The 15,960-nt window shown below is 34.8% G+C and overlaps 2 protein-coding genes across 2 annotated transcripts; one reads left to right on the top strand and one right to left on the bottom strand.

The window, feature by feature from the left end:
- The first annotated feature begins 90 nt into the window (after nucleotides 1-90).
- LOC106150588 (exportin-6-like) lies at nucleotides 91-13,860 on the top strand. The gene is made up of 23 exons (XM_087005236.1): nucleotides 91-192; nucleotides 1,375-1,465; nucleotides 1,737-1,849; nucleotides 2,110-2,307; nucleotides 4,816-4,975; nucleotides 5,231-5,371; nucleotides 5,689-6,145; nucleotides 6,417-6,543; nucleotides 6,995-7,104; nucleotides 7,556-7,664; nucleotides 7,807-7,899; nucleotides 8,108-8,337; nucleotides 8,592-8,684; nucleotides 8,947-9,097; nucleotides 9,328-9,474; nucleotides 9,791-9,980; nucleotides 10,241-10,396; nucleotides 10,662-10,776; nucleotides 10,982-11,041; nucleotides 11,368-11,668; nucleotides 12,028-12,126; nucleotides 12,409-12,639; nucleotides 12,863-13,860. The coding sequence occupies exons 1-23, from the start codon at nucleotides 190-192 to the stop codon at nucleotides 12,965-12,967; spliced, it is 3,480 nt and encodes a 1,159-aa protein (XP_086861362.1). The 5' UTR covers nucleotides 91-189; the 3' UTR covers nucleotides 12,968-13,860.
- Nucleotides 13,861-14,540: 680 nt separating this feature from the next.
- LOC106166895 (prolyl-tRNA synthetase associated domain-containing protein 1) lies at nucleotides 14,541-15,831 on the bottom strand. Its single transcript, XM_013545556.2, has 2 exons — nucleotides 15,660-15,831; nucleotides 14,541-15,230 (listed from the first exon to the last, which is right to left on the bottom strand). Exons 1-2 carry the CDS (start codon nucleotides 15,741-15,743, stop codon nucleotides 14,793-14,795), a joined length of 522 nt encoding a protein of 173 aa, XP_013401010.1. The 5' UTR covers nucleotides 15,744-15,831; the 3' UTR covers nucleotides 14,541-14,792.
- Nucleotides 15,832-15,960: the final 129 nt, after the last annotated feature.

Genomic DNA, 15,960 nt, shown 5'->3' with positions numbered 1-15,960 from the left:
CTGTATTATTCAAATGGTTTTAAAATTTATATTACATTATTTACTTTATTTTGACTAATTAGGGCAGATAAGGTCATCCAAAATACGAAACTAAACGGAAGGGAAATTTAGGTGCTGCTAGGTCTGCACGGCACGAGAGAAATTCCATGTGATTTGTGCAATGTCTTAAGATCAAACTTCGGAGAGGCTATGGTAAGTAGATATATAGGAGGTATATTGTACTGTGGATTACATTTGTGACAACTGGACCCTTTTTCAGTCGGTAGCTTAGATATGTTCAACCTGCAACTTTCGGTTTCTCAATCAAGAGTGCCCCTCCTCTGTCACAATGTCAGTGTCAGTATTACATTTACGGAGCAGCCGAGAAATAGGAACCCCTTTCATATTTTAGGAAGACAGTTAACTATATTAACCTGCAATAATACCATGACCTCATCATAAGACTGATCAATCACAGATTTGTCATTTATGATGCTGATGTTATTAGATTTCCGAAATTAACCGAATCTTTGTTAAAATGCAATTTTAATTAAACACACTATGCATAAGTCGACAGAAATAAATGAAACAAACATCAATTTAATTTAGCACAAATTAATTCAGTTAAACACACTACACAAATTGGTACTTAATTAAGTACACATTAAACATGTTAATTTAATTAAGCACTACAAATGTTAGCACGGAAATCCATGCAGTAAAGCTCTGGAATGTTTTTTCTATAAACTGATCAGCTTTACAGGAGTTTGCAGGTTGAGGAGATCAGAGGTACAATAAAGATTTGTGAGCTTCTGCATCATGGTGGATGCGTCATTTTACAGTGTTTGGGCCTTTTGTTTTCATGCATTAGCACAGCCAGTACATAACAGTAACAATATACAGCATACATGTACATGTATAAGAGTGAAAACACAAAATCTTTGTGCTATACAATAGTCTGTACTTTCAGTAAGTTAAGGCTTCTGTAGTACTGGTGAACATTGTGTGGTCAGCAATCACCAAGCATAGTTTAAGTATAACTAAGTGTAAGATACAGATGGAACTGTTAAAAGCCTCATATTGTCTCAGTCAGTAGTGCACAATATTTAGAAGTGAAAAGCCCAAGGTATATAATGTAGAATGTGGATGTATATATTCAGTTAAACACGCTACACAAATTGGTACTTAATTAAGTACACATTAAACATGTTAATTTAATTAAGCACTACAAATGTTAGCACGGAAATCCATGCAGTAAAGCTCTGGAATGTTTTTTCTATAAACTGATCAGCTAGCTCTCATGTCAGGATGTTTCTTAGTCATCCAATCACTTAATATGTTTTTTATATATATACATGTATATTTGTTAACTTTTATATTATCCACTTTTGTCAGGCTACAGACGAGTCCTCTCTGAGGACCCTTGAAGGTTTGATGTCAGAGTTCTTTGATGCAAGAACAACAAATGAGAGGAAACGCCAAATAGGTGAGATTAACTAAATTGCATTTAAAACATTGTCATTATGTTTTAATATGACAAATTAATCGCTGTTTTACTCTTTATGACAGTTGTTTTGAAATCAAATGCTGAATGCATGCAATCTGTATAATCTTCAGATTGATATAAATCAAAAATTTTATCAATGAAGAAGTGGTATTACATCCCTGATAACTTGTCTGTGAGGGAGTCGTATTCCAAAATGTCAGCATCTTCATGCTGAAATTGCATATTATTTTCATGTTAATAATTTTTTCAGAGGAACTTTTGAACCACTTCAGTCAACAGAGGGATGCTTGGCATCACAGCCTTTATTTCCTGGCCAACACTAAGAACAATTATGTGATGATGTTCTGTCTAACTGTGCTTGATGTAAGTGGGGTGCTGAATTCTACTACTGCTGCTGCTGACTTATTGATAAAAGGCCAAAAAAGTAAAATGGGGTAAAGGAATTAGGGGTATTTTTGTCCTATGGACAATAAACATGTAAAAGCTATCCTCTCAGAAAGTTGTCTATACTTATAGAAAGAGATACCATATTGCCTTGTATATGGATGGTGAATAAACTCAACAAGGAAATTTTCTTAAAAGGCAATCTTATCTTATACATGAAAATGTTCTTATTTCTCCAGAATTTGATTAACAAGCAATGGCTAGGGCTTGAGGCATCAGACAAGATGGAGATCAGGAATACTCTGAACCGCTTTCTTCTAGAACACCATACCAAAGTGCCAGTATATATCAGAAACAAACTGTGCAAACTTGTGGTGGACATTGGGCGGCTTGACTGGCCACACTTTTATCCAGATTTCTTCACAAGCATGTTACAGGTACCACTTTAAACCGATGGAGTAGTTTTATTACCTCCGCCAAGGAGGTTATGATTTCACCCCTTGTTTGTTTGTTTGTTTGTTTGTTTGTTTGTTTGTTTGTCATCAGCATAACTCAAAAAGTTATGGACCGATTTTGATGAAATTTTCAGGAACTGTCAGAAGTGGGCAAAGGAAGAGATGATTAGTTTTTGGTGGTGATCCGGATCAATAATCAATCAATAATTATCAAAAATCGCTGCCTTGGCGGAGGTCTGCGCTCTTGTTCATATTGCTTTCTTATTCATCCGCTCCTTCATCTACTAATTGCTTATTCTTGTAAAGAATGGACTGACATAACAGCATTTAAATTCACTAATAATGAGAACATCACTCTTGGTATTTATTTATTTATTATGTTAATATCCTATCATAAGGTACAGTAATGACTCATGTCTTTTTACTGGGGAAAATTATCAGTCTCTCAGATATATAATTTGGAATCATTAAAATATTCTATATACCTTTTTAGTGTGTTTACTGTACAGAATGTAACTATAGGGAAGCCCAGGGGTCAAAACAGAATTTGGGCAGGACTGGCCAATACGGACCAGTGGACCTTGGAGGTACTGGTCCGTACCAAGAAGTACTGGTCCGTAAAATTTTACGTTAAAGATTAGTAGTTTCAAGCTACTAGATATAACGAAAACGCATACATGTTTAACATCCATTTTTATTTCTATATAATTATCTAAACACATTCATATTCCAGTCAGTTCCTTTAACTGTTTGTACACATCCTCTTCTGCTAGCTCATCATCATCATAATATATAAAAAATAAAATGGATATATAAAAAATTATTATGAAATAAATATAACTTCTACATATATCCATATTTTAATCTTAAAAAATTAATTTAATTTTAATTGCCGGGGTTGAACGCGAAACGAAAAAAACTTCTCTCAAACTTTACTAGCCCTAACCAAAAAACACTAGCCCAATTTAAATAATTCATTTAAAAAGTTTAAGCAGATGCTGTAAAGAGTTGCGGTACCATACTGTACTTTCTTAAACCTTATTATAGAAGTAGAGCAAGTGAATAACAAAGTCAATCAGGTTAATTTCCAGTTGATGGGGTGGTAAAATTAATTAAAAATATATTTAATTCTTTAAATATTGAAAAAATTCTTTTTTTTTTTAAATTTGTAATACTGAATATAGTTACCCTTACTTTTCATATTTTTATTATATCTTTTTTTCCATTTTTTATATGCAATCAAATCTTTTTTTTTTAAATTCCTATTCTTTTTATTGACAATGGCTCTTTTCTGACAATTTATTTCCAATAACATCGGTATATAATGCCACTTCTAATTTAAAATACATAGGTGCTGTAAGGGTAATTAAACAAACGTCTTACAATTTTTTTGGTAACAATTCTTTTGGTTATATATTTGTAAAAACAACTTTTCAAGGACTTTACCAGGACAAAGTGTGGAGGGGTAGCCATGGCATAAACCGAACTATCCCACATTGTCAAGAATAGTTCATAGGGTATTTATGTAACTGCCATGTATTTACTCATGGACATTAAAATTATAAATAAAAAATATAAACAAAAAAGGAAATAGAACACTCCACCCCTCAGTCTGCTAAGTGGTCCTAACCTAAATGTTCTATGAGATAACGCATACATTACACTTGCTTCGGAGACAAGGTTGTTTTGACAAAACCTGTTGCTAGTACCAAAGAATTCTGGTCTGATCCAGTTTCTTGATTGACGGCAATTTGTAGTCATGACAACAAACTGGTCAAATAAAAAGATGCCGACACGCTGATCAGACAGACTGCTACTATTTATAACTACAGTGAAGTTATTTATAGCAACTAATCAATATTCAGTAGTTTGAGCTAGGTGTGAGTTTTTTCAACTGAGAGGCATATCATACTATCTAGAAACGTCAAATTAGAGGCAGGGACAAAGAAGACTGGCGACTCATATTTTTGAAATCTTACTGAGTGTTAAAATAAGTTCAAAATTACAGCTAGTGCTTTATAAAATTTCAACTAGCCCGGTGCCACTTTAGGTGGGCAATTGCCTCGGGCTAGTGCTTAACGTCGCAGACTGTGGGTTTGGCAACGATGTTCGGCACTTTCCAGCGGTCGCCAAAACGGACCAGTACCCCTGACAGGTTGTCGCCCGGGACGTTTCTAAGTCGCATTGGCGAGTGGGCGACCGTCAGTTCGACCCCTGGAAGCCTGCTTTTCAATTTTGTTGCTTTCACTCAATAGGAAAGTTCTTATCATAAGCATTTATGACTTAAAATTTACAGTATCTGTAAAGTTCACAATTTCCCCCATTTAAAAAAAATTGAGTCATTTATACCATAATATGTTTCCAAATACATCAGAGCAAAAAAAAATAATGTATACTTGTGAGTCAAACTCTTAAAAAGAATTCACAATCAAACGGCTACATATTTAAATAACCTGAAATGTAAAATGACAGTGTCATTTCTTTTTTCAGTTAATTCAGCACCAGGAGACAGTCATTCTGGGTATTGTCCTCATCCAAACATCATCTGAAGAACTGGCTTGTCCCCGGGAAGATCTGAGTGCTGCTCGCAAGGATGAACTTAATAGACTCCTGCTGCAGCAAGTCCCGACTATGCTTAGTCTAATTAGTAGTATGTGACTTTTCATTAGTTCAAAGAGAAAGTCATGGCATTTCCCAACTTGTTATGCTGCATCATAAATGAAAAATGTCAAATTTATGACAAAACCATTGAAAATTGTGCATTAAGTGATTGAGTGAGTTATTGACATTAGGGATAACAGCATATACCATCATCTAGCATGTAATATATCCATTTTTAAAGCATCTGAATTACACACTTATGGACAAAATGCCTACGAGTCAGTGTTTTATTTTATTTTTCCAGATACTTTAGAAGCCATCTTAGAAAAACATCGTCACCTAGTGGCTGCCACCCCTCCTCCATCTCCTACACAAGGTCAGGTGTCACATGCACCAGCCAAATCAGCAACATTTGCTTTATTCACCAATGATCCTATACAGCCAAGTGAGTATATAGTTATGAAACATTGATAAGGCAGTCTTTTTATAATACTACTGATACATTTAAAGGTGGGAGGCAGTCTTAAACATCTAACATAAGCAGAAATTTGTATATTAGATGTTTGGGTATGAAAAGGCATAAGATGATTTTAGTGTAATTAATGAGAGCTATGTTAGTATATGTATATGTTAAAAATCTCTTAGTACAGGCATTTTTGGTTGTTTTTATTATGACAAAATCGACACTATATGATACTTTTTTTGTCAAATGCATTATTATCGAATTCCATTTTAACTTCTTTTTTTCATGTCATCCAATAGGTCAGATACTGAAGAACATGTTCAGCTCCCCTGCCAAGACCATCAAGTATGAATCTATCCCTCCCCTGGACTCCGAGTCACACCATACATGTGTTCTGGCACTCAACTGTCTCTCACATCTGTTCAGTTGGATACCTCTGTCCACCACTATCACCCCAAACCTGCTCAGCACTATATTTCACTTTGCGGCATTTGGCTGCGAATCTGCCTCGGTACACAATCGTAGTAGTGGAGGGGTTTCTTCAGACTTGAATGGTAGTTACACCACAGACTCTGAATCTCTAGGTGTGCTTGCCATGTGCTGTATCAATGAACTGCTCTCAAAGAACTGTGTCCCACAGGAGTTTGAGGATTTTTTACTGCAAATGTTTCAGCAGACATTTTATCTCTTGCAAAGACTTACAAAAGAAAGTACCACGACATCGTCTGGGAATAAGCTGGAAGAGCTTGATGAAAGGTACCAAGTTATTTATTAATATGAATATGCCTAATGTAAGATGTGTAAAAAATTTACGCAAGCTCACATTTGCATTCAAGACTTAAACAAATATAGGAAAACTACTTTCATTGCATGATGTATAAATTCTTTTTCTGTCAGTCATCTCAAAATAATTCCCCCCTTGGTTTATAAAAAAAATATCCATTAGTTGCTTAAAGTAAGAAAAATATCAAAAATGTTTCCTATTTTGCTTTTATTTAAGCTTATAACTTTTTCAACTCCCTTTCAGTTACATTGAGAAATTCACAGAATTTCTGAGACTTTTTGTCAGCATTCACCTTCGACGATTTGAGGACAACAACTCCTTTCCAGTCCTTGAATTCCTGGCATTGTTATTTAAGTACACATTTAAGCAGGTATGAGATTAGTCCTAGTATTGTCTTTTAATGCGCTGTAGGGAGAAGAGGGAAAGGTTAAAGAAAGTTACAAGTAAGGCAATAGTTTTGTCAGGTTTATGGCAGCACTGCCCTTGAGTGTAAGCATGTGACTTTGGGGGAATGATGTTTTAAGATATTAACAGAAAACCAGTTCAGCAGAGCATCCTTTTGCAATTTTGTTTTTATAGTCTTATGTCTGTTAGAAAGCCATTGAAAATTTTGTGTAATGTATATGTTGCAATGATTTCCAGTAAGATACTTACAAGTGAATTCTTATTTTGTGGACTAATGCAGTTATTAAATGCAGCTTTGTGAATGTAACAAAATGATGTTAAAATAAAGTGTAATGAGATCTTTTATAAAGAATCAGTTATTTTAGAAATTGATATTTCTTTTTTCATCTCAAATGTTGTGCGATTTGTTATTTCAGCCCACTCATGAAGGATACTATGGATGCTTGGATATATGGACCATCTTTTTAGACTATCTCAATGTCAAATTGACAAACCGTGCACTAGATGTGAATGCCATAATTTCCAAGTAAGTAATCTTGTCTGGTGGAGTTCAAAGTGAGGTTTTGAATGACAGAGTCAAAGAGATCACCATACACTCCTGATTGTGAAATATTTTAATGATCAGACTGTAAAAGACTGTATAAACTCACATCACATTTCCATGCATGTTGTTGCCATCGCTGTCACCATACACATACTTGTTCAACTTAAGAACTGCTAATATTTTCAAGAATGATTTGTCTTTATAAGTGACAGTCACATGTAGACTGGTAGACTTCCTGTTTCTTTTTTTTTTATCCAAAGTCTGTATATTTGCCAGCCTTGCTGTCTAAATTTATGATTATTAATGTGCTTGTTGATGTTCTTTCTAATTTAATTATATGTGATTTAAAAAATAATTAGCAAAACTTTTTTTATGCTTTGAATGCCATTTTATTGAATACGTTAAAACATATTTTCGATGCAATTCCAATCAGGTATAAAGAAGCCTTGGTATCACTGGTCAGTCAGATTCTGCAGAAGTTACAGTTCCGTTTTAACCAATCTCAACTAGAGACACTGGATGATGAAACTCTAGATGATGATGTGAGTATAGCATGTAGAACTATCACTAAATCCATATTCTCTCTCTATCTCTCACGGTCTCTCTAAAATCATAAGTTTCAGAGTTTATCTTTTTCTAATATTTTATATTCTGCATTTCTATTTTTTTTTTTTTTTTTTCCAGTCAGAAACAGAATGGCAGCACTTCCTAAGACAGTCATTAGAGAATGTTGCTAAGGTTGCAGAAATTCTTCCACCTGATGTTTTTCGGATAGTGGTAAGTTGTGACAGGGATATGAAGTTATACTTGGAGGTTCTGAGAATTTTTACAGTTGCATAACATGCTGATGCCCAGATTTCGAGACCAGCAAAAGGATATTTAAAGTAAGAAACCCAAGTATTTCTGCTCTGTTGTTATCATTATTATCTTTAACAGGGAAATGTCTTTTGGATATCAAGCATTTCTTTGTGTTCTTTCTATGTAGTATCAGCCATTCAGTGACAACATGGAGATTTACCTGGGCTTGGAGCAGTTTCTTACCAATGGCCCACAGGGGAGGAAGCTGAACATCCCTGCAGAAAATGAGTGTCGCCGTCTACATTGCAGCATGAGGGATTTGTCCTCATCGTTACAGGCTCTGGGGAGACTGGTGGATCACTTCATTGGGGAGTTCTTTTCACAGAGACTGCATGATGCTCAGACCTTGATTTCAAAGTAATGTCATTATAATACATAGGGGTGTGGATAGGACTGGAGTAACTTTTTAAGTTTGCCTTTTAAACTTTCTCTATTCTTAGTTGCTTTAAGTTTTGTGGGTATTTTTGATTAGTGAGTATTATTGATAGATATCTTTAAGCTATGTTACTTGGAGAAAAAGTTTTATCATAAGTGTTACGTTGATATGTAATGTAGATTTTTTCAACATACATACATTCATACACATTTGCATAACATTCCATCTTCTTCAGAGTTGTCCAGTGCTGTGTGTATGGAACCAAAGTCAAATTGTATGAAGTCAGCACCTTTGCTCAAAATGTTCTTCATGCAGATTTCATCGAGGTGTAAGTATATAATTCTATGCTAAGATGTTTTCATTGTGTGTTAGGGGAAGTAGTTATTTTTGGATACAATATAAGTTTGTAATAACTCATGTGCTCCGGTAAACTTCATGAAAGTTATGGTGTATTTATTTCCGCACGTGTGACAGGATCATATTTTGGGTTTTTACCAAAATAAACCAACACAATTATCTTTTATCACAATTATAAAGAAGAATCATAATTTCATAAAATAAAATCATAATTCCATGATGTAATATTTAAGACATGCTCAAGCTTTGGCAGCCATGAAGGCTTACTCCCATTGGTTGGCAGAATATTATGTTGAATCGTACAAGCATCAGGAGCAGCGACAGAAGTGTGAGCAGCTGATTATGACAGTTGTCCACACCTGCATCCCACTTTTTGAAAAAGAGGTACATGTAGTCAGTGATCATAAATGTGAACTTAAATGTAACTAATGTGGAATAGATTTCTTATTTTATCTTTCGTCAATAGTAGGGATATCTTAAATATTCTTGCCAAAAGTATTGAATTTCACCTGTCGATTTTGAAATTTGATTTTACTGTAATGGTTTTAATGTTTTCCATTCAATAAAAATTATAAACAAATTTTACTGAACAAGATTCTCTTTTTTTTTTTAAGATTCCAGATAAAATTGTCCACTCTGCAGCACATTTGCTTTTAACACTGATGACTACTGTGAGACCTGCATTCTTGCTAAGACTACCAGAGATACAAACCTTGTACAACAAAGCCAGTCAAGGGTCATGTGCAGATTTGACCACAGAGGTAAGAACAATTTGTGCAAAAGTCAAGTTTTCAACAAGAGACTTGCACTCTGAATTCCCAAACACTTATAATATTTTTTGTTTTGATTCATGTAATCTTTTAATTTTGAAATTGAAATTTGTACCAGGGTTTGCACACGATTGCATACAATTTTAGAATTTTCCTTTCCTTTAGTCTTTTGTTCTTTAAAAATGAATCTGTCTAAGCACATTTAAGCAAGCATCATTTAAAACATCTTGTGATGCCCCATGGTATACAGATACTTTCATTCTGTTACAAAATATCATCTTTAATGTTTTTCTCTTCTCAACTTCAGGTCCAGTTATTACTGTACAGAGCACTGTCAAACCATCTTCTCCTACCCTGGCCTAATCTGGCCGAGGGTGACCAAGACTGGCAGTCCAGGGCAGCACACCATGAAACTTTCATTAAACAGCTTACAACACAGTACCAACAACTCAAGACTATGGAGTCTCTGGCACAAAGCAAGAGCTTACAGGATCAAGGTTAGTTGATGGATTGTAGATGAGGCAATGTTCATGTGGAATAAAGACGGTACTGTTTACAAAGCCTTTGGTATATTTTAATTAATGCCACAGGCCTAATGTATCAACCCAAAATGCAGGTTCTTCAATTCAACAAAGGAGTTCATATTTAACTGACTTTTTTCATCTTAGATCAAATTGCTATTATAAGTGAATTTAGAAGGGTGTTATAAGAACATGGCATATTTCTATTATAAAATGCTTTTGCCCGTTTTTTGCAGCCAAGCCGTGTGTAAAATGGACCCTCCAGCTTCTGACTGACCAGGTCAGTTCCATAGCAGCAGATGTGGTCAAGTCCAAACAGATCTGTTGCCAATCCATTCATGAACTCATTCAGACTACAATGACTTTGTTTCCTGTCTACATGCATCAGACAGGTAAGTCAAGTCTACACCTCATAGTGGTAGTTGTGATGTCAGTGTTGGTTGTACTTTGGTGTTGGTGAACATTGAAAAGTGACAGTAATTCTGTGTACTGGCTCATAAAAAAGGCAGTGGCTGGGTTTCTCAATTTAAAGATTTATTTGATTAATAGCATTTTTTATGAATCTGTACAAGAAGGGAGATTTTTTACCTAAATATTGAAAATCAAGATTAGTTTGTATTTAAATATTTTATGACCTTACATTTCACTTCATTTCAGATGTTTTGGATGACATGCTTGGGTTTTTCCTGACAGTATTTGAGGGCCTAAGAGTGCAGATGGGGGTGTCCTTTACGGAAAGAACTATTCAGACATTTATGAGTCTGTTCACAAGGTTCATAGAAGTTTGACATTTTCTTGCAATTGTTCCTTTAATATGAAGATATTTGGTAAATTGCAATTTATTTGAAATGATGTGTTTTAACTGTCAGTTTATGTAGTAATTTGCATTTAATTACATCATGTGAAATTTCATTTAACTGAAGAAATGAAAATTTAATTTTTATTTATTCATTTTCTATTATTTTCTATTCATTTAGAGAGCAACTATCAGAGATTATCACAAATGAAACCAGTACAGGGTTCAGGGTAGTAGAGAAGTAAGTTACCTACAAATCATTTGCCCTGTCATACGTCACAATACCACAATCAATGCACTTTCAATTCTGACATTCAAACATTTACTCCATAAACCAATGTTTTTAGGTTTTATTATAGATCATTTGTGTAAAGAACTACAAAAATAGAACGTCGGGGTAAATGTCTGGGCAACTAACACAACATGAGATACCTTCTTTGTGAGATGTATAAATGAACATTGAAATAGAACTCCTTAATTTGCTAGGTTAAATGTTTCATCCAAGATTTCTTGTACATGTGACAGAAATAGTAGAAAAGTCACATTTTATATCTATCCTGTGGCCAGGTTCCTGAAGATCCTCCAGTTTGTGGTGCAGGAGCCAGGGGCTGCATTCCGAGCATTCCTTCCTGGTATCATAGTTATCTGCATGGATCAGATCTATCCCCTGCTTGCTCAGAGACCCACTCCAGACATCAAGGCAACATTCTATGAACTCCTGTACATAATACTGTTACATAACTGGAGGTATTTCTTTAAACCTGGTGTGGTAAATGCCAGGTCGTCAATTCAGACAGCAGCTATTGCTGCCACAAGCAAACAAAATGAGCAGGTGGAGCATCAACCACAGTTTATCAGTATTTTACAGGTGAGCTATTGCAGTCGTAGGAATGTACACTTAGAAAAATGTGTATTATATCTTGACCAGTCTTTTACCATCATATGATATTAAGTCATTTAGGCAGGTTCAACATAGAAAAAATTGACCAATTTCAAGGTTATTTCATAATTGCATGTATTTTAAGGACTTTGACTGTGAAAGATTCTTGTTTTATGGCGTATACAGATTTTCAAAGATGCGTCATTGATGAGCAATTGCTAAAATTGTTATGTCTGTTTTGACATACCAAATTGGTACAAGATCTGTTGTGGCTCACTTGTTTGACTTCATATACTATAGAAATTTTAGGTGTCACCACTGTCAAAATGTGGTGTTGATATTTTCAGGCATTTGGACAGTCCTTCCTCCAGCCAGACATTGGTATATTCCGACAGAACTTGGAATACCTGGAAGAACTGAATGAAAAATGGAAGTTGTATCAAAAAGTAGGTTCATGCATGTCATGAGAAATATAAGTAATATATTTAGACTTGTTAATACAAATGTCCCCCTTGTTATACACTTGTTTTATTGGGATGAACTCCAATAGTTACACAAACCTGTGTAGGCTTTTTCTTTTTTACATTAGGTTTTAAAAAAATACTCTCTTTGGTTTGTTCAGGAAGAGGATACTCATTGGATGGTACCTTGAAGGAAAATATAACCTTAAAAACAAGAAAAAATGCCAGTTTTAAGTACTGAAAACATATACTCTTTTTATTTTTCAGAACATCTTCAAGGAAGTGATGCTGTTTCAGTTTCTCAACGTTTTCATCCAAGTGCTCATACACAGGTCACATGACCTGCTCCAAGAAGAGATTGGAATCACCATTTACAACATGGCAGCCGTTGACTTTGACAAATTTTACAGTGCTTTTCTGCCACAGTTTCTGAATGGAACCGAAGGACTAGATGAAAACCAGAGGACCATTCTGGCTCAGAATTTTGAAGTAGATAAGGTAGTATAACATTGTCATGAAAGGGTTTGACACTTGATACTGTAGTGCTTGTTAAAAATTTAACAGTTAATGCTAAGCCATATTAATATTATTATGAAATTAATGAATTTCTGACCTTATCCATCGGGTCAAAATCTTGAATCTGTCCTTACAGCTATCAAAACCAAATTAATGCCATTTAGAAATATAAAGCCAGCATTTAACAAGTTATTTTCTATTATAGGATTTGCCAACATTTACCCAAAATGTACATCGGCTAGTGAATGATTTACGCTACTACCGTCTGTGTAATAGCAGCCTCCCAGCTGGATCATTCAAGTTTGGATAAAAATGAAAGTTATCAATCACTAAAAGCTATATATACAATGAAATAGCCTAAGGTGCTGTGCCAGAGCCTGGGGAAGTCTTTTTTCCTTTGAGCAAGAGAGTTGGACATTGTTTTTACATTCAAGTAGGAGCCAGTATTGGTGAATAATTCTTGAAGGACTTTGAATATTCTTCCATTCTTGCAAACCTATATGTTGTCTGTTTCGTTCATTAAGGCTGTGCTATGAGACAATGCCATAGATCATATTTAATTGAGGTAGGGGCAGCAATGGGCAGCAATGGTGCACTTTGTTGTAGACTTTTTTTGGCAATTTTGGTGCTCATAAAAATATTACAATTAAATTTTACTTTGTTTTCACATTTTTTGGTATCGATAAATTGAACGCATGCAACCTTGTATTTATGTAACTATTTGTTTGAAAATAACTGGAAGCTTTGGTTAATCCCCTAAAAGTCATTCTAAACTGACAAAATACTTTATTTGCGCATGAATCAATTTATGAGTTTAGTTTATAACTTGTGCAATAAGCAGAACTAATATATCTGTCTTGATTTGATTGTCATTATATATTGGATTTTTTACATGTTAACCCACATATCTGTCTGGCCATTACCATTGTATAATATTTTCATGCGACTGTGTAGACCATGCTACATGATGTGGTTCTGTAACTCAATTCTACTCATTTTAATCATAATGAATGGAGCATTGTCTTGTATTCAAGAGCAAGCTATTTAGAGAATAGTTATTGGAAGAATTAGAGGTGAATTTCAGCAGTTTTGCTTGATCTTATAAAAATAATTATATTTGCCAAATGTCTTTGGCTTGTGAATAATTTCTGTACAGTCTAAAATGTATTGGTTGTTAATAATAAAAAATTTATATCATGGAAACGGGTTAAGAGTTCTGAGGGGAGAAATAGATTTTGTGCTATTTCGAATGTGGGCCCACGGATTTGGAAAAGTTTTAAGATAAATATGCACAACTGCAGCAACTAGTGATACAGTTGCCTTGAGGTTGTTCCCACACAGTCTATTTTTAACAAACTTTTGTTCAGTAAGACGAGTGTGGCAAAATTCTACCCAAAATACATGCATCACTGTATCTGGAATCACATGTTTGCTCACCATACAGGCTAGAACTGATGAAGACTGATGTTCTGGATCAAAAGGCTAGTAATAGTAGTTGCATTAAGTCATATTGCCATTACACCTGGAGTGATAAAAAACAAGCCTAACTTTTAATATCAGTATCTCAATAATCTCTTATAATTCAAATAATTCCAATCAATATTGCCTCTAGTTCATAAAAGTTTTGACTCAATTTTTATTAAAACATGCTGTAGCATTTGTTCTAAATTGATGCTCCAAGAGTCCGCTTCAACATTAATATTGCAAGGTGAGAACTGTATAAGACATTGCTGATTCGAATCTAAAAAATTGATTTGCAAACAAGATGCCTGATACAGGTAAATTTGCTGTGTGTTTCGCAGACCAAAATAATGAAAAAGATGATGGGGTAAAGGGAAATGACTGGTATACTAGTAGACGACAACCTAGATTACCAAAGCATGCTGATTTGCAATGTACTTCTATTTCCTGGAGCATTTTTCTTTTTGAGGTATTTCCTAATTATACATGAATCTGATCAGTGTCATGTCAGTTAAATTTCATTTCGTCTACTCAGAATTGTTGTGGTACTAAGACACTACAAATTTGCTTTACATTCAAAATATAGCATGCTGTGAACATTTATATAACTTGGCTCAAGAATTTCACATGTACTGTTGTATGCACTGTAAGCAATCAATAAGCATCTAATAAACTTATGTCTGGTCCTCAAATTTCACCTTGATAGGCTTATGATTTATGTCATCTAAAAATTTCATAAAATCTGAGGGCGTGATCCCAGTACTTGCTGCATTAGACAAGGGGTGAAAATATATCATCTCATGTTTGCCATTGACTAAATCCTCATCTACAATGAAATTCACATCGTTATTTGTGTCATTGATCAATGCAAATGCTGTCACACACCCTTGCTTCACGCCAAGTTTATCAAATAAGATTTCTTCATCTGCAAGTCTTAGTCCACCAGGGGCCCCAACCATTTTTGCCAGTTCATTCAGTTTTATGTTTCTGTCGTGCACAGCGGAGCAGAGCCAAAGTTTTTTCTTTTTGTCCTTCAGGAAGAGGTTTTTTGCAGCTGTCCCTTTCAGGTTTTGTAGCTCAGGCTGAGACATCATGGCTTCAACAGTAAAAACCTGAAGAAAATTGGTTTCATTATAAATAGGAGCTGTTGATTTGACGAGAGGCTATAAGTGATGCTTAAATTGCGTATTTGAACACATTTTTAATTGTTGCAGTTGGTCTGGTGCCCCTTCGATCCCCTCTCCACGTATATCAGTTTTAACTAATTCTACATGCATCAACCAAGTCAATAAAATTGTTAGTGCTGTGAAACTCCACAGTAAAACGGTGATATAGTGGTAGGAAGAAACAATTATTCTTGCTCTAGCACTCTTATTTACAGTTTCTGGTGTGTATTAAATGCACTATATATGCATATTATCAGAAAACGTGAACCACCACGTAATATTACAGTAGGCCTATATTGCAAGCCGAAACTAAATTGAAAGATAAGCCCACAAGTTATGAAAGACGTGAGGTGGACTTTATTGCTAACTAATTACCTCTTGGTGTTCAATAGTCTTGGTTGTAATTCCTAGCTCATTAAATTTTGCCTCTAAATCTCCTCTAGTTTTAAATCGCGCCATGGTTCTCGTTTCAGGTGTGGTATTGACTACGTGTAAGCAATTCCCTGTATTTCCGGTATGTACTCCATGTTAGCTAACGCGATTATTCATTTAATCTTGAGAGAGAAGTGAAATATACAGCGGCATTTTCTACTTAATCATAGGGTCGTTGATCTAGATCTATAAAGTAGCAAATAGAAAGCCCTTTTATCAGATGTTCAGTTTTTATAGGGGTCTT

The sequence above is a fragment of the Lingula anatina genome, chromosome 2, assembly GCF_051362555.1.
Source record: "Lingula anatina isolate TDL-2025a chromosome 2, LinAna3.0, whole genome shotgun sequence".
Classification (NCBI taxonomy): Eukaryota; Metazoa; Brachiopoda; class Lingulata; order Lingulida; family Lingulidae; genus Lingula; species Lingula anatina.
Note: the sequence above shows the minus strand (reverse complement) of the source record. Positions and strands in the feature narration are given on the sequence as shown.